General features: G+C 38.7%; 1 protein-coding gene across 3 annotated transcripts in view; it reads left to right on the forward strand.

The window, feature by feature from the left end:
* Positions 1-11,635: 11,635 nt before the first annotated feature.
* PFKP (phosphofructokinase, platelet) overlaps positions 11,636-21,800 on the forward strand; it is a 44,814-nt gene continuing 34,649 nt past the window's right edge. For 2 of the 3 annotated variants that reach the window (XM_080579096.1, XM_080579097.1), the window contains exons 1-2: positions 11,636-12,056; positions 19,941-20,014. In XM_080579096.1, the coding sequence (XP_080435222.1) occupies positions 11,972-12,056; positions 19,941-20,014 (159 nt within the window). In that variant the 5' untranslated portion in view covers positions 11,636-11,971. The remainder of the gene's footprint in view (positions 12,057-19,940; positions 20,015-21,800) is intronic. The other variant, XM_080579098.1, reaches the window with a different exon arrangement.

Raw genomic sequence — 21,800 nt, forward strand, 5'->3', positions numbered from 1 at the left:
GGTGCTGCCTCACCTCAAGTGCTGAAGGTAGCTGTACCATTCTGCTTATGAAAGTAATATTGTGAGACCTGTGCCATCAGGTATTCCTCATCCAAATGAATGAATAAAGAAACAGAGCTTCACTACCCTTAATTTGTGACGTTGGTAGAGGTACAACCTCCCTCTGTTTGTTCTAGAGAAGGTTTCTCCATACTTCAGGGATTGTGGCACAGGATATTACTGTTAAGGAAAGCTACTAGAACTAGGTTTCCAAGTTCTGCAGACAAAGCAGTACTTAATTATCTTGTGTATAGGACTGGGGGCTGTATTTGTTTCTGATGATAAGTTTATGTTTAAATTTTGCTGTGAAATCACTGGTGTCAGTAGCAGCTAAAGACTGAAGTGCAATGAAATAATAAAAGAAATCTATTCTCAGAAGGAAATTATAAATCACAAGAAGCATAAAGAACAAGACTCTGAGCAATAGTTTTTTGGTTATCTAGGAAATAATTTTCTGCACCACTGTTTTTTGTTTGTTTGGTTGTTTGTTTTCCAGAGTTATTTCTTCAGAAACCATGAATTTTGGAAACAAGAAGAAAACAATACTTTCTGAATGCTTTTAGTAACTAAAGCTTGTATCTTTTCCAAAACAGAACTGTTCAGAAATTTGTCTTCAATCATTTGCTTATTTGTAAATGCACTTAAAGATAAAGGAATGTTTACCTTGTTATCCAGACATTACATAGATTGATCCTCTTAGTACTTTACAAATTTGAGTAAAATTTGGAATTATAGACTCATAGAATAATTTGGGTTGGAAGGGCCCTCACAAGATCTAAATTCAACCTCTTCCTCTAAGCAGGGTTAACACTGAATTCCAGACTTTGTACAAACAGGTCTTGAAAACATCCAACATATAAGTGAACGTTCCTCTTAGCAGCTCTCATTCTATCGTGATTCTTGATTAATTATTTTTATTGGTGTCAATATGATAGTTAAGAAGACATTAAAACATTTTTGCTAATGGATATTATATTTGCTCTCTCCCTTCCTGTCTTATTTACCCTCATGTAATTAATTTTGTCCTCTGTTCTCCTTATTTAACTTTCAGTAACCCATCCTAGTCTGGCCCTAGGTACTGTAAGGCATCAGGGCTTCATAAGGCAGACACCTGCTTGATTTATTTAGTAAATGTGTGATCCACAAGCACTTGTGGATCCCAAGATAAGGACAATGACATTGCAGCAGAAGTGTTTCAGGGGTAGAATGGAAATTTTTATCCCTCTCGGTCACCCAGCAAAATGGAATCACTTTGCCAGAGGTGTCTGATTAATGTTTGGTGAACATCACCATGTGCTACTGAAATGGAATGATGCTTCACTGGAGCAGATCCTGAACTCAAATTACGCTGGCTACAGGCAATGTTTCTTAGAAATACCTAAAATACTACTAAGTTTGTAGGGCACATCCTTCCCTGGGAGTCAGTTGATCGCCTTCTAGACTACCACTCATTAATTCCCAAATTCCCACTGATCTCTCTTACTCCTGTTTACTCCTTTAGAAGCTATTCCAGCGTGTCACAAAACTGAGATAGCTGCTGCTGTGAGCTAACCTAATATTTTGTTCTTCATGATTTGATAGTGAAATTTAATTTGATTAAGTTCTAAATTCATGAAAGCAGTAATGAAAACCAAATACCATGAGATGTAATATCTTATATGGTGTTGATTAACAAGAGTTAATTTTGCATCTGTGTAGAAAATTCATTTTTCTTCTTGATAAGAAGGATATTCATTTGAAAAGAAAAATCTCTCCAGCAGGCTGTTGTTATGGCACCTGTTTTTCAGCAGTATACTTTTTTTTTTTTTTAAAAAAAAAAAAAGCTATTTGATACACACCATTCATATTTTAAAGACAAGAGATTGTGGGAGGCATTCAATCTCAGCAGCAAATAGTGGCATTTGAAATCAAGGAAATAGTGCTTTTCTGGAAGAGAATATATGATCCTAGGATAATTCACAGTAAACATTAAATATGCTCCACGTCTCATCAGAACAGTCACCATTCAATTTATTAACAACATGCCGATTATTTTGACGTAATGTTCCTAATGGTATTACTCAAACATATCATAAAAGGACTTTGGTCACTTGCATAAACAGCCAAAGAGCACTTTATCGCATTGCTAAGACATTCCAAAGAATTATAACCAATTACAGGAAAAATAAAAATAAAAATATGTAAAAAGACAGATATTAAAATGTGCTTAGCATGAGCACATCTAACACATACTTTTAAATACTACATACCATGTAAGTTTACAACATTATAATAAAAGCAAATACATTTTTTTTTAACCTGTCCCTCCACTGCCCCAACTCTGCTCCACAACTTAAACATGTTACTTAATTTCTCAAAGATGCCAAAATATTTCTATCTGTAGGTTCTGGCATATGACACTGTGTTTATGGAGTTGTTTTGTTTGATTGTTTGTTTGTTTATTTTGTTCTGTGGTGCAGAATGTGGGATAAAACTCCCGGTATTGCTTTGAGCAAAGGATGCATATAAATGCATTTTTACAAGGAATTAGTATTAAATACATGTCATCTAACTATTTAAATTTTACAGAAAAGGAGAAAGGAGATGTTACTAATTCCTTTCATAAGAAGAAAAGAGACCACATTGCATAAGGCATCCAGATTGGCATCTGATAAATGAAATTACTCTGCTAGTCATTAAAGGCTATTTCGTTCTTCCACAAATTGAAACATTACATAGTTTTCATCATCAATTATGATCTCCAATCAGTGTCATAAAAAATATTTAACATATTAATAGCATATTAGAAATATGCTATTTGTACCAGTTAACTTCTACACTAATACTATCCAAAGACTGAAAAAGCTGAGTTTCTTCCCATCTTCAGAGTAAGGAAGAAAAGAAACAAAGAAGATAACAAGAAAAGTAAAAAGAAAAAAGAAAAATAGATGGTAGGGAAAAAGAAAAAAAAAAAAAAGTAAGCTGGAGCAAGGAGGAAAAGGAGTAAGAAAAAAAGTGCACAGTTGAGAACAAGAAATATTGACCGATCAAGAAACAGCATAAGTATGAACTATGATGCTCTCTCGAAGAAACAATCTTTGCTGTTATACATTATTCATGACACCATAGCAAAACAACAACAAAAAATCAAAGGTAAAGTCTGCTTCTTGAAGTGTAAATTATTTGGAGCAAATAGCTAACTTTATTGATTTTTTTAAGTATTTCCAATCTCTCTCTCAGAAATTGCTGGCTGCTAATACACAAACTGTAATGCAGATCCCCACTGCCTGCTTTACTGCCAAAATTCCTTTTCTAGTCTCCTCAATCCTGCAGAAAGACAACTTTGTGGTGCTCTGCTCCACAGAGAGTTTGTGGAGGAGACAAAGATGGCCTGTAAACTCTGGAACGCATTCCATTGTGACCATTTATGCTCTCTCCCCGCCTCTCAAACCCCAGAATTAATGTTTCCATTAAGTTCAGACATTTTGAGCTTAGAATTCTCTTTCAATCCAGCAGTAAGAAACCACAATGAATAAGAAGAGCCTTTGAAGGATGAAGGTTACTGCAGCTATGATAAAAAGTGCAGTCATATCACTTTATTTGAACAATCTATCACTAATGGCTGTCTGAAGTCAAGGCAAGGATGTCAAAACCTTACTTTGTCTGCTCAAGGAAGTCTTGGGCCAACAAAACCTAGTCCTCGTGGGTGACTTCAAATGGACATTTGTTGGGAAAACAACAAGGCACTGCACAAATTGTTCATCAGTTTTCTGGAATGCACTGAGGACTACTTCCTACTGCAGACACTGAACCTGCTGAGTAGGAACAGCATATTGCCAGATTTACTGCTCACAAACTGAGAGGATATACTCGACAGCATGATTACCAACGGTAGTCTTGGAAACAGCAATCATATCATTGTGAAGTTTATAGTTCTGCTGAGCACACCAAAGGCCAGTACGTAGAAGAGCCAGCTTCAACATGCTCAGAGTCCAGTGGTGAGGGATTCTGTGGGGAGCATCCACAGAGGGCAAAGGAGCTTACAAGTGCTAGGAGTTATGGAAGAACAGCCTCCTGGAAGTAGGCTGAGGGAAAGGAAGAAAGCAGAACTAGAGATCATCTTGGTTTAACAATGAGTTTTTGGGTGTGCTTAAAAGCAATATATATATATATATGAATGCTAAGGCTCATAGAATTATAGAATAGTTTGGGTTGGAAGGGACCTTAAAGATCATCTAACTCCAATCCCCCTGCCATAGACAGGGTTACCACCCTTTAGATCAGGTTGGCTAAGGCTCCATCCAGCCTGGTATTGAACACCTCCAGGGATGGGGTATCCACAACTTCTCTGGGCAACCTGTTCCTGTGCCTCACTATACTTTCAGTGAAGAATTTCCTCCTAATATCTGATCTAAATCTATCCTCTTTTAGTTTAAGACCGTTCCCCCTTGTCCTATCATTCTCTACCCAAGTAAAGAGTCCTTCTCTATCTTTTTTATAAGAGTCCTTTAAGTACTGAAAGGCGACAGTAAGGTTTCCCCAGAGCTGTCTCCCCAGCTCCCTCAGCTTTTGTTCATAGGAGGGGGGCTCCAGCCCTCTGATCAGCCTCATCTAGAAGAACTGGCTAAAGATGTCAAAAACAACAAAAAAGGTTCTTCAAATATGTGAGCAGTAAGCAGAAGCAAATGGAAGACTTAGGCCTACTGCTAAATAGGGCAGGGAAATTAGTTACAGCTGGTGCTGTCAAGGCAGAGGTTCTCAATACCTGCTTTACCTCTGTTATTACTGGCATAGCTGGACCCCAGGCAGCAGGTGAAGCAGCTATGGCAACTCATGTGCCAATCCACCAGTAGTGGAGGAAGGGCTGGTCTGCGGCCTCTTACAAGGGCTCAACCCAAATAAATCTATGGGCCCAAGTGAAATCCACCCAAGGATGTTAAGAGAATTGGCTGACATTGTTGCAAAGCCACTGTCTAAAATCTCAGAAAAGTAATGGAGATCGGGTGATATTCCTGATGACTGAAAGAGGGCAAACGTCACGTTCATCTACAACAAGTCCCCCAAAAGGACTCAGGAAACTACAGGCACATTTGTCTTGCTTCAGTCCCTGGGAAAGTAATGGAGTGAGTCCTAGAAATTAGGAATCTCCCCAGGGATATGGTGGAGTCCCCAACACTGGAAGTGTTCAAGATGCACCTGGACAGAGCACTAGATAATCTCATCTAAGTCCCCTTTTCCACAAAAGGTTGGACTAGATGATCTTGTCAGGTACCTTCCAACCTGCATTATTCTATAAATCACAGCTTCAAATAGTTTAATTTTAGATAAACTGAAATTATCTAGTAACATGGAAACTGCTGCATGTAGTCTGCAAATATTTGGGAGAACTACATTTTTTAATTCATCTGATTGGTAATTGTATAATCAAATTTATATTACACTAATTACATTGTCTTGTTAATTTAGGAGAATAAAATATAAAATTCAAGTCTTTGAGGAAGGTAACAACAATTTTGATGTTTGTAGGACATCAGATATTATATTAAGGAAGAAACGAAGTTACACTTACCAAATGAATTGAATTAAATCAGATCATTACTTACTGTAGTCTATTTCTTGAAGTATAAAAACGGTACATAATTTTAAAGGAGCATAACATATCTATTTTTGTTTTTAATGATCCCCAGTGTTATAAAATGGGGAAGTGGTTACTCTTTCCTTAAGCAACCCTGATTTATACCTACTTTTCCAGATTTTTTTTCCCCTTGCAGTTATTTCCATGAGGTCTGCTGAGGGAAAAAAAATCAGAAAGAGCTTCAGGCTAAATTAGCCATTTGGCTCCAATCCACATAAGCAGTTAGCTGATGTCTCCTGTATTCATGCCTTGTTGAAAACAAAAGCTAAAGCATTATTCCAGCCAAACTTGTCTGAGGAATATGATAGAACAAATTTTCAGAAAACTCTTAAATATCATCTACTCTGCATCAGAAGTGACCTCCACATAAAATTTCAGAGTGCTCACCTCTCATATAATATAGCCTAACAATTACAGCACATGACCAGAAACTGACACTCCTAAGATCAACTTCCTCTTTTACCCAAGTACATTGAAGCCTTTCTCCACAGTCTGAACTGTCAGTCAGGAGGACATTTTTTTTTTTTCTTTTTTGGATGAGGACACTAACTCTCCTTCTGAAGCTGTTACAAAGATTCACTAATCCAGAAATACTGTACAAAGGATAATACCATATAATAATCAAGTAATTAGGACACTCACTTATAAGAAGTCCTGTGTACCAGACAATATTTTAAGGATTGTTTATATTTTTATATTGAGCAATAAAATACATAAGCATGTCATTCACATCACATAAACCGTAAGATTTCTCCTCACTATCTTGAGATAATCCATGCTGCTTGAAAGAAAACTGTAGCCACACCATATTCTGAGAATAGCATAATTAGTCTACGTACTTTTCACGTGAACTATGAACATGTATACATGACCCTAGTCATTTCCCAACCAGACACGTACCTTTTGTGGCTCATAGCTTACAAATTATCCTGTGGCACCAAATGATGTCTCAATGTGGAAGTTCTCTAGGTGAGAAAGACAAACTTACGTATTCTTCTTCCCCAAAAGACGAGAAATAATTTAGTCAATTTTATGATTCATCAACCATTTAATTAGCACAGTGTTTTCTTTTAAAGAAGCTACTTAGGCAGTTTTTTCTGTTTCTGAGGTTTTGTTTTTTTTTTTTAAACTGAGCAATTATGATACATATATGACTAGCATGGCTCAATCATTCCAAGCCTTGTATATCTGACACAACACATCTTTCATAACACAAATCCTCTTTGATCTGCAATATTGTGGGTGGTGCTTAGCATAGTCTTGAATTTTCCTCCCCAATAAAACAATAAAAACATATTTTTAGTTTAAGAAGTGGACTCCACAGTTACATGGATCATGTTAAAATGCTGGAAAATATATGTCTAGGGTCTTAAAACATGTCTTTCAAGGATCAAAGTTTGAAGGTCAGATAACCTAGAAATATATATCATGTTAATAATATTTGTTTGATGGTGGCACTGAACAGTGAGTTTAGCAGCTGAAGCAGGAGGAAAAAAAAAAAAAACAATAAAAAACAGTACCACATAATGAACCAACTGAGCATGGATTACAAACTCTAGTATGTGTTATTTAAGAAAACATGATTTTACAATGGAAGAAATAACTCCCTGGTGTAAAGACCAAACTGACGCATTTTCCATATAGCCATTTGTACAATATCTTCTATAAAAAAACTACCACTTGAAAGCTAATAAGAGTTGAACAATACCTCCTGGTTTTGAAGTGATATAGCAACATTCCTATTAAAGATATTTCTTCTAGGAATTAACTTGCTATTGCTTTATCAGATTATTAGCTTTTTAAAATAAGCTATTTTTTAATTAAGAACATTTATATTTAAGCAAATTTAGGGATTAGATTTGTGTTTTTCTTTATACAGGGATTGATTCAAGTACCATCAAAATGTCTTGTTGCTTGATTTTACTGGGACTTTCATTAATGCTTTAGATTAGTATCAGAACTCTGAAGTGAATAGTCAGGTACAAGAAATTCAAAGCAACAGCCATTTGACATTAAAAAAAAAAAAGTTGTAGCTGACATTCAGTGATTTTCCTTCATGATGAGTACAGTGACTATATTATTATCCCTCACTGCAAATAAGATAACATCCTTTTATAGTTGACACTTGTTCCCACTCGCACTTCCTCAGCGGACTTGGTCAGTTTAAATAAATTACACTTAGTATGTTATAAGGGTTTTATTTGTCCTTGCGTAAAATGGCCATATTCACAGACCAGCGATACCACTCTTTATCTCTGCTAAAAGCTGATATTACAGTGACTCAGGACATTATCTATCTTCAGAATGAAAATTATTTTGCTGCATTTTCCTGGGAAGTAACAGATTAATATTTTGATTACCTTTTCTATAATGTCTGTATACGTCATAGTTTTAAGTACATTCCTCTCCACGGCTCTGTCAATTGCTACTCTCCACCTAGCAAAATCAGTACCAGCAAGAGATGAAAAACACACAAAAAAATACATTATAAAATCTTATGAATATTTACTATAAGACTTAACTATTCCAGATACAATCACATCCCCTTCTCAAATCTGTGTTAGTTTCCATTGCCCTCATCTCGCTTTCATCCTCACCTATTCCTAACAGCAAGACCCTTCTTCAAATCTCTTGAAGATTTTCTTATACCTCTTGGCCCATGCTAGTTTCAGATTTTTTTTTTTCATTTACACCTTTTATTTCTAGCATAAAGGAAGATTTATGGACATCAGCATCACTAGTACTGTCATTATAAAAGAGAAAAATGAAAAAACAAAAAAATACCAGAATACAGCTGCTGTACTACAACATTTACACTATTAGAATGATGCAATGGAAGGGTGAAAACAAATAGGAAAAAGGCAGACTAAGAAGCACAAGAGTTCATATGCAAGATGTAGGGCCAGGGAATATCGCAGTATTAAAAAAATAATTTGTTCTCTAACAGAAATCCCTGTCTCCCTCTTCCCAGAAATGACAAACCTTTCCTTCTTTTTTCACATCAGTCTGTGCATTCTGTGACTATCCTGATTCATTTTTAAGTGCCGTAATTTCTATAAATCTTTCCATCCCATTCTCTGTTTTCTGCCTGTTTTTAATAATATTATTATTTTATAAAAAATATTTTAATAACAATCAATAATTGACTTTATGATCCAAAAGTCTCATGGTAGCTGGGCAGAAGAGACAGCTTCTATAAGCTCAGTAGAAAAACTTGAAGTGTGGGCTCAAATACTACTAGATGGCAGAGAATCCACCTATGAAAGAAAGATCTAGCAGTAGAAAATGATTTCAATTGGATCTTCAGTTTTCATGTACTAAAAGCTGAAAATTTATTAAAAATGAATTATACTCTGCTAGACTACTTATGCAGTAATCTTTGTGGACGCGCTTTTTCTTCTTAATTTATCTTAATTTCCATGGAAGTTAAATGAAGTGCTGGATGCATCTATGATACTACACCCACAATATGAATGGCTTTGTAATTCAAAGGCACGATATTGTTTAATAATATTTGCACAGTAAGTTGAGGCAGGCAGAAACTGAAAGTATTTTTAAAGGATCCATCAGGATTTCTTAGGTAGTGACGGGATTTAAAGAAGCTTTAATCTAGATGGCCTGGGGAACATACAGTCTAACTGCATTTTTCTCCTCTTGCCTACCCGCAACAGTCGGTATCAGGGAATAGTCAAAACCCACCTGTGCTGTCCCTATCCTGTGTAAACTGATTGTATTAAGTGTTACAGTAAGAGGACAATTAGAGCACCTAATGTAGTGTGCAGCATAACTGCTGAGATTTTACTCAGATATGCAGTTTCTTCATTATCAGTTTGCATATCTCACAAAAGCCTATTCTCTCCATGTCAGTAAGATTTATGTGCCTGTACCTAACTGCATTGCAACTATACCCCACAAGGTTAAACCAGATTGTTTTCCCTAACAATCTTCAATATTCAAGCCAAGAATTCAGTCCTTTTAAGATTATTGGCAACTGTAGTACCGGAATATATTTAAGTACATCAAGACAGCCTCGAGAACAAACAGTTCCACATCCTTTCCTCTCCTCCCACCTCTGTTATTAGACTTTACACAGACAAAATACAACTCTCTCCTGAGAGCTCTCCTAAAGAACAATGAGTAGCTATAATAAATGATGAAGTGAAATCACAGGCCCCTCCACAAGGGAGGGGAGAATTACATCACTTACAAGGATTGAATTCTTTATGTACCATAAGGCAATTGGAGAAAAAAGTGTTTTCAGAAAATCATAACTCCGCAGCATCAAGGATATGTCTGGAAGCAAAGGGGACAAGTCTCCTTCAAGACAAAGTGTGAGTGCTTTAATTATAAAGAATAAAGCAAAATAAACCAATTCCAAAGATAGGCTAAGTAGCTGCACAAAGCAAACAGAATCAATGCAAAACTTCCTCAGACTATTGCTCAGATGACAAATTATCACTGGTTCATTATCTTGAAGTTGTTGCAGTACTTTATATTAGCCTAAGACCTTCCTACTGATTTTACAGGCTTTGTATTAAGCCCTGAATTTTAAAATGTTAACTTAGCTTTTGCAGAGCTACTCTTCAAGAAACTGATGCAACTCCAGTTCAAAACAGAAATGATCAAAGCAGGACTTTATGGGGCTTATATATTTCTATAATAAAAGTTTATCTTTGTTACAATGTATGACTCAGAACTCTCCTCAGATATAATACAGTAAATTCCCTATTGAATAATTGTTGCAGCTACTTGCACAGAAAAGATGTTCGTGGTATGCAAACTACTTGGAAATGTGTCTTTTCCATTGTCAAATTATGCACTCATTTTAGCCTCTGAGAAGATTTGCAAATACGTGTTTGTGCATATAGTACGTGCAGATATCTCTTTGCAGGTACAATTTCTTGAAACATTTACCTATGAGTAATATTGACTGAAGTACTCAAATGACTGTGCTTCTGCCTGTGACTGTGTGAAAGTTGACAGGATGAGAACGTGTATTTTTAGACTGAGAATTAAGTCTAAGATGTGATGTAGATGTTGAATAAAAACAATAATTATTACAGCTATTAAGGTATAAAACTTGAGTCAGCATTTTGTTTCTGTTCCTGACTCTCTCCCTGACTTCCTTTATAATTTTGGGCGAGTAACTTGGTCCCTGATTCTGCAAATAGTTTTACTCATGCTAAGTTCCAGAAAGAACTGTTTATGGGATAACACATTAATATCTACTTAAATTAACAAAATCAGGGGCTTAAGCTGTTTCTGCTGCAATCATGGGCATGTTACAGCGATGAACATAATCATACTGGTTTGGTCCAATGAGATATTATAATAAAGTGAGTTTAAGAGAGCGCTTTATCAGTGTGGAACAAATGGCAGGGCAGAAAGATAAGGGCTTCCCATCTAACTTCTGCCATCTGCTTGGCCTCCGCTGCTCCCTCTGACTCAAAACTTGTCTGCGAGCTGTGCACACTCACAGGCAACAACTCCACTTCCCTACATGTGCCCGAATGCCTGCAGTGCAGCAATAAATACCTGAGGAGGGATGGGGAGGGCAAAAAGAGGGACAAAGACCTGACAAAGCAGACACCGAGCAGGCCCTGGGACACACGAGCCCTGCCACAGGTGCTGCCACACGAAGGGAAGGGAAGGGAAGGGAAGGGAAGGGAAGGGAAGGGAAGGGAAGGGAAGGGAAGGGAAGGGAAGGGAAGGGAAGGGAAGGGAAGGGAAGGGAAGGGAAGGGAAGGGAAGGGAAGGGAAGGGAAGGGAAGGGAAGGGAAGGGAAGGGAAGGGAAGGGAAGGGAAGGGAAGGGAAGGGAAGGCGCCTCCCGCCCCCACCTGCAGCCCCTCCCCCGCCTCAGCCCCCACCCCAGCCCCCCTCACGCCCCCACCCCTCCCGGCCCCTGCTGGCTGCGGCACCTCGGCCTCCCATTGGCTCCCCGGCCCGCCCGTCACCCGCCCCTGGCGGCGGGGCGTTGGGGGCGTTGCCGAGCCGCGCCGGGCCGCGCTGTCAGCCGGAGCCGGGGGCGGCAGCGCGGGGAGGCTGCGGAGCGCGCTGCGCCTCCTCTGGTCTCGTTCGCGCTCTCTTCGCCTCTTTTTCTCTCTCCCTGCCCTCTGGCACCCAACTACCCCTTATTTTTTATACACCCATCTGTGAATCCACACCAGCACCGCTTTATATTTTTCTCCTCTTTTATTTTTGTTCTCCGCGGAGGCCGAGCGCGTGGCGGAGTCGAGGCGCCGGGCAGCAGGGCAGAGCCCCGAGGCCAAGGGGCTCCCTCAGCGACCTCGCCCGGTCCCCACCCCCCGGCCGGCGCCATGGATCACCAGCCCAAATTCTTCGAGAACCTCTCGGGCACCGGGAAAGCCATCGGCGTGCTCACCAGCGGCGGCGATGCCCAGGGTGAGCTCGGACGGAGGATGAGGAGGGTGGGAGGAAGGCTGCGGGGGCGAGGAGGGGGGGAATTCCCCCCCCCGGGGGGCGGATGGAGGCACGGGGTGGCTGGGGGAGGCCGCTCCGGCTGGGGCATGGCGGGGGAGAGGCTCCGCAGGCGGCCTCGAGGGAGCCTGGAGGGGGTGTGGGGGTCCTGCGCCTCCTGTTGCTGTCTCTTACTGAGATCATTTAAAAGATAAACCCTTTTTTTTTTCTTTTTTTTTTTTTTTTTTTTTTTTTCCGCGGCCTGGCCGCAAACGGCCTCTCAAACCTCCTTGCCTCCCTTCCTTTTCTCACCCTCGCTTCCTAACGCGTGGCCTCCCCTCAGCCTGCCCCGGGCGGGGAAGAGGAGAGAAAGAAGCGCTGCGGTGTTGTTAACTCCTGCCGCCGAGACGGCTTCGCCCCCGGGGAGATGGAGGGGGGAGGAGGTCGTGCCGCCTCACGGCGGGGGGAGGCTGCTCCGGCGACACGCTCGTGTGCCCGGCCGAGATGTAGGAAGCTCAGGCGGTGGCTCGCTCTCGGGAGGAGCGTGCTGGCAGCGTGTTCCACCTCCCTGAATGCCTTAAGTGCGGAGGGAGCCCGAGCCGCACGAGCAGGGGGAACAAAAGACCCACGGACATCGGGGGGAAAGCGAAAGGCTCGATCTCGACGTACTTAGTCGTGAACTAGTTTTTTTTCCTGCACTTTCGTTTCCCCTTTTCTGCCAGAAAACCTCACGTATGCTAGCAGTTTGAAGTTGCAGTTAATTAAGATTTCAGACCTCCAGCTTTTCATGCTGCTTCACAGGACGCTCCACGCTTGCCGGGAGAGTTTCGTGATGATTGCTTTTAGCTCCTTTGCTTAATTTACTTTTTTTTTTTTTTTCCTTCCCCGGAGAGTGCCTCGGAAGTACTTTAACTTCGAGAAGAAACGTTACTCGCGTTTGTGGATTGAAGAGAGAGGAGGAAGAGAAAAGCCTCCCTCTCTTTCCCTTGTGCTCGGCAGCTCAGTGACCACTGCTCGCTGCTTTGCACATGGAAACGTACGGGGACCGCTCTGCATCCATGGTGGAGCCTCTCCTGGCTCTCCCAATGGGCAAGCGGGTATGGGCAGAACCGTGCCTGCTGCTCGCCCTCCTGGCAGCCCATCGCGTGGACCAGCGTCTGCCCGCTCCCCCCCTCTGGTGTGTACGTGATCCGCTGCGAGTCGCTGCAGATTCCGCCTCCCTGCGTCATCTGGGCTGGGAGAAGCATCCTCCCGCCCTCACTCCGCAGGAATAACGGGGAGTCCCCGGTCTTACCTGGGATTCTCGGGAATCTTTCTGGTCAGGGTGGAACTGGTGCCAGCCGGGGAGCAAAACAGTTCCAGAGAAGAAGCAAGCTGATGACCTTAAATGGCTTCTCTTTTCCTCCCCAGTCAGGTTACATTTGTTCAAGTTTTATCCACTGTTTGCTCTCATTACTTCCACTGACAAGTGATTCTAGAAGGGACTGTGAATCGAGGCTTTTCTGCTGTAGTGGTCAGGTCACCAAATCGCCATTTTAACTTTAAAGTGTGACAGGGCATTGCCTCAAGCAGCAGTAGCGTGTTCAGCAAGAGGCTGAACCCTGCTGCTCGCTTCCGCGTGTCTGGAGATTATATAATGCAGCGGCAGATGCATCTCCTTTTATAAAATATTAATCCCGACTTGCCACTATGTGAATTAAGGCATTCTGCAAATCGCAGAATGCGTGGATAGCATCTAGACATTATCTGGCAGATTGCAACTGCAGCATATTTCCACAGAAAGGTGAAGATGAACAGCCTGTGAAAGTTGCTGTCTGAGGAGAGAGGTTGTCACAAAGACTAAACAAAGCAAACTGGATGTCTTCCAAGACATTTTGTAGGCAGCTTTGTTGACCTAACTTAGAACAAGAAAAAAGCAGTTTTAGGACCTGATCATTTGGACCGAATGACACGAGGCAGTTGAGGTTCATAAGCCTTACTATCTTGAATGTCAGAGATGTGTAAGATACACAACCTGTAGTCTGTTTGCATGCTGGGTTAGGCGTAGAACAAGGGACAGAATGAGTCATGCCCTGTCAAGGTCATTTGCTCTGTGTAGGGCAAATGTTCTAGAGAAACTGTGAAGGATACGCAGAAGGAAATATGCTGCCATTGCTGCAGAACTTGTTGCAAATAAATGTTAAGGCAAAATGGTAGGGCAGGTAAAACTACAAACTCTGATGTAGACAAAAAAGTGAAAATATAAAAAAAAGTTCCAGTCTGTGGTTTTCTTTAAAATGTCTTAGGTAGACATAGAAAAGGTCAGATTATCTGTAATGCAAACCAGCCTGAGCAGGAAATGCAGTGCAAAGAGCACCCGTTAGTGTTGCAATAAACACGTATCTTCATCCCAATAGATGCTTTGATTTAGACAGGTGGGCTGTAAATCTTATCCTAGAACAAAATATGCTTGATACTGTTTTGGAATACAAGTTACTGCCTTTGCTGCTGTTGTACTTGTGAATAATTTAGAAGTAGCATTATGTAAAACAAACAAGCCTTTCTATTTATAGGATGTGTTAAGGTGTAAGTTACTTTCCCACCTTTGTGGTACTTCCTTGCAAGGTTTTTTGTTTATCTTTTTTTGCCAACTGTGGAATATTAAGCACTATATAATGTGTACATGCCATGCTGGGATTATTATGATTTAGTCACCACACTTTAAACACTGAAGTATTGTTTTTGGTGGGGTTAAAGGATGTATTGCTGGTTTATTTTATGTCAAAAAGGTGTAGCTTGTACACTAATGTGTGCAAGCATTAAACTTGGCAGTCCATCACTTTAGCTAGCCAGCTATATAGTAAACTAGAGTAAGTACTTTCTACCTTAATCACAGTTGCTTTGAGAGGCAAAATTTCTGACAATTCTCAAAATTTAGGAGTTAGTTCAGTTCTTGGACTATTTACAAATGGTAGTGGTGCAGCTCAGAAAAATGGACTAAAAATGGGTTTTATTCCTGCTTCCATCATTACTCAGTGGGACTCACTGTGGTCTGCTTCAGGTACGTGGTTGTATTTTATGGTGGTTGGCAATGGCTACCACAGACGTTTTGGGCAGCTGTAGGTCACTTTCATGTTTGTATAACCTCCAGTCAGGGTGCTTATTCTAGAACCACGAAAGGTGTGTCTCAGCAGCGGGAGCAATATCATCTGAAAGCATCTGACAGAAGGCAATTGCGTGCTGTTGAAAAAGGATGAGCCTGTGGTTCCTTCGAGCTGTTCCCATTTACTTGCTCAGGATTATTGTCCTTAAAAGGTGATCACGTTATTTCTGAGATTAACGCAAAGATTTAGTGTTGTGGAAGATAGCAAGTGAGGGAGCTAGAAATATGGATTGCCTGGTAATATTCTAGAATATCCTAGACCAAGGCTGCTGAAGTAAAGATTTATATTTCTCTGGTTGAAGCATTACAGGCTTGCCAATGACATTTCAAGGCATATTTAATATAGTAGTGTAGATGTACTGTTCTTGTCCTGGTCACTTCTTTTGGAAAAATGAATTTTGGCCACGGAACAAATAATAAAATATGCGCTTTTTTATGACATCCAAAATGTGGAGTTTGTTTATTAACACTTACGTAATTTGAAGATAATCACATGGAATAAAGGCATCTTTTCCAGCAAATATGATTCTGTGTGTGTAGACATGTGCAAAATACATGTGTCCGCTTTTTAATATATATTAAAAAAAATAAGGCATGTAGTTACTAATGGATGAGTGTAACTGTTTCAAGACATTTAATATTTTGGAGGAAGCTCATCTATAATTAGCAGAATCTGTGATTGAAAGTAGTCTCTTCAGATGCCTTTTAAATGGTGAAGGAGATATTTTTGTAGTCTAGATGTTATGTAAATATTTGTGTAGTACAGGGCTCTGATCTGATACAGTTTTTCTAAGCACTTACACTGTATAGTATTTCTCCTCAGGTAATTAGAATCATTAATGTGCAATAAAATGTTATGTAATTAACAAAACAATTTGAATTTTCTCAGTTTACCTTTAATGATTTGTTCAGTGTTTTGTATTTGACTACTGCTTCTTATCTTTCCATTTGGCGATTATAGCCTCCTACTTTATTACAGGCATATCCATTTATGTCCTTGAATAAATTCTTTCTGTTTGACAGTGTTAAGACATTTCCGTAGTGCATGTGTTAAGGCATTAAGCATGCATTTAAGCCAATACCTGTAATTAAAATAGTTGGTACTTAAGGATTTCTTGATATGTGAGCAAGATGCATAGTTTTGCATTTTCTTTTACTTGGTTAGTATTATAGTTACTTATTTAAAGGCCTGTTTGAGCTGACTAACATGAAGAAAATATCTAAACACAAAACAGTGTTTTAATTTTACTCAAACTCCATTGTTGTAATTGTGCGTATGCACGTGAAACAGGATGTAGGCACAAGAGAGGAATATTCTTCTGGGGGAAGGGAGTGTCTATGAAATAATTTAAAGAGTTTTGCAGTACTGTTTCTAACTCTGCTATGAAAAATCAGTTTCTTCAAAGACAACTGAATAGAGAATATCAAGAAGGACAGTAAATCATCCACTCTGAAATTAGTTTTAGACATTACGTAAAGCTATCGAAGTAGTTGCAGGTAGCGTAATCTGTGCTGAGTCCCAAAGAACAAAATAAATCTTTTCCTCCTTCAAAGGCTTCTATGCAAAAGTGTTTGCATTAAACCAAAAAAATATTGGTTTTATCTGTGGCTTACTTTTAAAGCTGCTATTCTAATCCTACGTTTATCGGCACAGTATTTATTATTCAGGATTAAATCCATAGCTAACTGGATAAATCTGTTTTTCAGTAATAAGTGTGTAATTACATTTCATAGATATTATGGTAATTCACAAATGCTATTGTAAGTCTCCACAGATAATGAAATAGAACAGTGCTTTGTTAGACAAGTTATGCAGAGACTTTGTGAAATCCTCTGTATTTACATACTTGAATCACTGCAAGCAATGCAATCTATTCAGATTTAGAAAGCCAACATAAAATCTAAAGCTTCAGTGTTTTACCTGTATTTTGCAGATACCAAATTATAATATGCTTCAGCCCTTCTGAAATGCCAGCCACTTCTTTAGGAGTTTGCCAGTAGATGCCCAAATTCTCTTCCTATATAAAGAAATAAAGTATACATCGCCAAGCAATAATAATGCCTGTTACATGAACTTACAAAGTTTTAGTGGTGGTGCAGAGAAAATGCTTTTTGTCTGTAGTTCCTGCTTTTTCTTGAGCTTTTACCATCTTTTTGGACAGGTGAATTATGAGTCTCACCAGTTTTTCATGTCAGACAGGGAAACTGGGAAGTATTCACAAAAAAAATATTCAACTGTTATGAATATATTCATGGGGAAAGAGTTAATGGATTTGCCATTTTAAGAAATAAATGCTTAAATTTTCTGTTTTAGAAGTGTGAAAGGTAAGCCTAATCAACATTTGTAGGCTAATTTTTAGGTTTTAAAAAAAAGTTCTGGCAGATCTGGAGAATTTGGAATAGGAACAGAGGAACCCTTCTTTAAAGTACACAGAGTAAGAGATTTATGCTAAAGATATAAAGATATGGTACAGGACCAATAAAGCAAAAACATAAGAAAAAGATAAAAGACAAGTTCATGTCTTTAGACATGGATGTTTATATTTAATGTCTTCTTATTTTATTAAATACTCTTTTTTTTTGCTGACAAAACAATTCTGCCTCAGCTGGCTGGAATCACAGACACCTTTTTTATTTTATTTTACTTAGATACATGGAGTACAGAGACAGCTAATGAGTGAGACACCAGAGTCTTTGAAGCTGAACATTTGTTAGATACCAGAGATGTCTTACTGTGTCCCCTCAGGTGCCAGACAGGAGAGGTGACAGAGTTGAACCTCAAGAACAGAAGGATCTTAAAAGGGCAGTTCTGAGTCTCTGAGTGATGATGAATGTCTTCCCTTCAGAAAATGAGCTTGCCGGCTCTCTTCTAGAACTGTGCAGTGATAGGGATAGTACAAAAAGTTGTCCTCATCTCTTAAACAAACTGTTGTGCACAGAATGAGCTGAAGTATGCGGTGGACTTTGATGAAAGGAGTAGCTTGTGCCTGTGTCTTCTTGGTTTGCAGAAAATGGCAGTGCTGTGAAGAATGGTTGATTTTATACAGTTAAAGGTCTTTGTCTCTGCTTTCCAGGGTACTTTGGAAGGGGGGATGTTATTCTTTTATTTGTCTTTTCTTTTTGAACTGTTTAATTGAGGAGATACCTTCACTCTGTGTAATAGATTAGTTTTAATCTGAAATTTAGCATGCTAACTTTCTTTTCAGTACAGCGTCTCAAAAGAAGTTCTCACTTTTTCCTTGGCATTAGCCAGCTTTTGTTCCAGAGCTGTGCTTTTAGCTCTCTTGGCACCTGAACTTTTCCATGCTCTGCCATAAGACAGAGGGGCAACGAGAGAATTCTTGCTTTTATTTCCTAATGCAGAATTTGGGGGAAAGCATGGGGTTACTTAAGATTTTAGTCTTAAGGTGAAGTGACATTATGATAATTATATTATTTGTTAATTATACATCAACAAAGCTGTCTCCATGATTTTGGCAGACTTTTTTTTTGACTTTTTTTAATGTTAGCCAACTTCAGGAACGTTCTGGTATGGTCCTCATTAGTCAATCTTTGAGAACACCTCAGCCTCATTCTTTATTTAGACAGGTAAGCATTTATAGCTTTTTTTTTTTTTTCCTCCAATAATGGTAGGCATTGTAGATATAGGTCTTTATGGCTTACTGTGTTGTGAGTTTACATACTCTAGCCATCATGTTCTCAAATCTCCAGAGTGGTGAGCATGTAACACCTACGTTAACAGCAGAGATGACCTTTGGCTTTGCTATTTTGATATTACTGAATGCAGCAGATTTGGAGAATTTGTTATGTTTCTGGCATCCCTTTTCATCTGATGTGCAGAGGCTAATCTTTCCGTGTAGCCTAACTGCTGCTTCTGTCCTCAGGCTTTGGATAATCTCATGTGCCTTTTTAAGTGGTATAGAAGCAATTAGCATATTACCTTTGTGAACTTCCTAATTAGTGAGGAAGGTAACACGATATCTGAAGTGATGGATTATGATAGGAATTCATTTAACAAATGTAGGGGGACCAGTGGAACTTCCACTGTTGCTGAGGAGATCAAGCGTTTGATCATTACACTTGCATGTAATACTTTATATTAATATAGTTTGTTAGATGTGTGAGCAGAGAATTCCAGTGTGAATTTGCATTTCAGGGAAGCAAAGTGGTATATAGGCATTTTTCTTTTATGTGAAATGGGTCTAAAAAACATTTCTTGTGTTAATTTCTTGCTATTTCTTTCTTTCCTTTTAAGTGGCACCTGTCAGTGTCAGGAGCTTTGGCTGTGCTCCTGACAGAATACTCTGTATATACTCATGTTGTTTGGAGAGCTCAGGAAAAAGAGCTGTTGTAGCATAATTTCCCCTTTGAAGAACGTAAATTGGTTGAATGTTCATTGTGAAATGAATTTCCTTTCTCTTTCTGGTTTAGTAGCTGTTACTTTAACAATGCTGTTTTACAATAGGCAGCAATTTAATCACGGACCGAGGTGCATACTGGCATATTATTATATTAAAGTAAATACTACTGCACCCTTCATATTCATGGACTGATTGCACTATCATTAAGCAGATTCCTGGTTTAATAGATGCTGATCATTGTCTTTTCTCAGAAATGAACTAATTGTTGTTCTTATTTTTATTTATTTTTAAAGACACTGAAAGTTTGTAGTATACACACACAAAAAAGGTAACCTATAACAATGTGATTTTGCTTTTTCTTACCAGGTATGAATGCTGCTGTGCGTGCAGTAGTACGCATGGGAATCTATGTAAAAGCCAAAGTCTATTTTGTTTATGAGGTTAGTGTTTTTTTATTCATTCATTCTCTATTTATCTTTTGATTGTGTTTGAGCAATTTTCTGACTGTTTGTGGAAACTTCATAGAGTGAGTAATATAAAATAGAAAAAAATGCTGTAGATATCATTCCCTTTAATCATATCAACTTTTTTTTTTTGTGGAAAGTACTTTTGACATGGTATGTGATAAAGCTATTTCATTTAAAAGTCATTTTTAAGTATATGGAATTCTTTATATACCAACACAAGCCTGAAAGTATTACGAATACAAAGGTGGTTGACACTCAACAGTGAGATACGTATTTGTGTACTTGTTAGATGTTTGTCCCCAATTATTATTATTGGATTTGGTCCCAATTACTGTAATTTATAAATACCTCCATAAACCTAGTTAAACTACTAATTCTTATTTCCCCCAGGGTATGATAAGAATGTGCCATTGTCACCATTTCACAAATAACACTTTTTTTTTTTTTTAGCAAGAGTTAGTGTTTATCAAGTGTTAGGCTGGTGCCATCTTTCCTGGTTTAAAGATTGGATTTTATTTTTTTTTAAACAAACAAAAAAAGTAGCATATCCAGACATTAGAATTTTGTGGTTGAAGATTATAACTGCATGCGCATGAAGACTATTATTAACTTATATAACAATCATAACAATCCTTTGACATGAAAAATGCAAAAGACAAGTTTAAAATAAATGACAAAATAAATACTACTATCTGAGCATGTCTTATTGGAAGACTTAAATTCAGGTTAGACTTCAGCTTGAAAGACACCGTCAGTTATAAAATGTGCAGATTGCTCAATACAGTAAATGTTTTTTTCAGCAAAAAGTCATTCTGTTTACACTTGAATTCCTTTACAACTACTTAGAAGTACGGGTGTGATTACAAATCATAGAAAACATTTGCTGTGGGGCAAAACTCAGTAGTCAATGCTCCTATCAAAATTGTTTTTTGGTTTTTAATGTTATTTAACAAAAGGAGTACTCGAATTCATAGAGGTGTTATGAAAGTATTTTGTTTTCTGTTTTGTGCATGTAAAATACACAATTCAGTTTTAAAAGGCAGCTATTTATCCATCTTCTTTCCTGGTCTGCTTATTCCTACAGCTCATTTACTAAAGAGAGGTGAAGTGCATTGAAATGCAAATAAGTGGAGCACTGTGCTCCGGAATTCTTTTGTGCTACACTGCTACAGCAAGGAGCTCTGAATACTTTGTGTGTGCTAATTACATGACCAATCTCTAGAATTCTTTCAATGTTCAGCTGTTCTGAGAGATTGCTGAAATGGGTCAAATATTTTTGTGAAAGTAAGGAGGTCTTTTGGCTGTTTTTAAAGACCAGAACTTTTTTTTTATTATATATAAATTGAAAATTATAATCTTTTAACTTATCTTAGAGTATGTTTACTTTTGTTGCTTTTTAAAGGCTGTTTTCTATCATGCAGTGTATCCAATGATAAATTTCCATAGAAGTGCTGTTGTTTTTCTGAATTTGCCAAAATCCCATTGAAAGTTATCATGCTTCTCTATCAATTGCTAAAATTTGATAAGGTGAAGTCACAGAATTTTTGGAATGAAAGTCAGTTGTAGAAACCAAGTTATTGTTGGAGTTTTGCTTCTTGAAAACGTACAGGCTTGGGGCTGTACCACTTCTCCAGTGCTTGACCACCCTCTCAGTGAAGGACTTTCTCCTGATATTCAGTCTGGACTTGCCCTGACACAACCTTAAGTCATTCCCTTTCATCCTATCACCAGAGAGAAGTGATCAACACCCCCCTTCCTA

The sequence above is a fragment of the Anser brachyrhynchus genome, assembly GCF_964034855.1.
Source record: "Anser brachyrhynchus genome assembly, chromosome: 2".
In the NCBI taxonomy this organism is placed as follows: Eukaryota; Metazoa; Chordata; class Aves; order Anseriformes; family Anatidae; genus Anser; species Anser brachyrhynchus.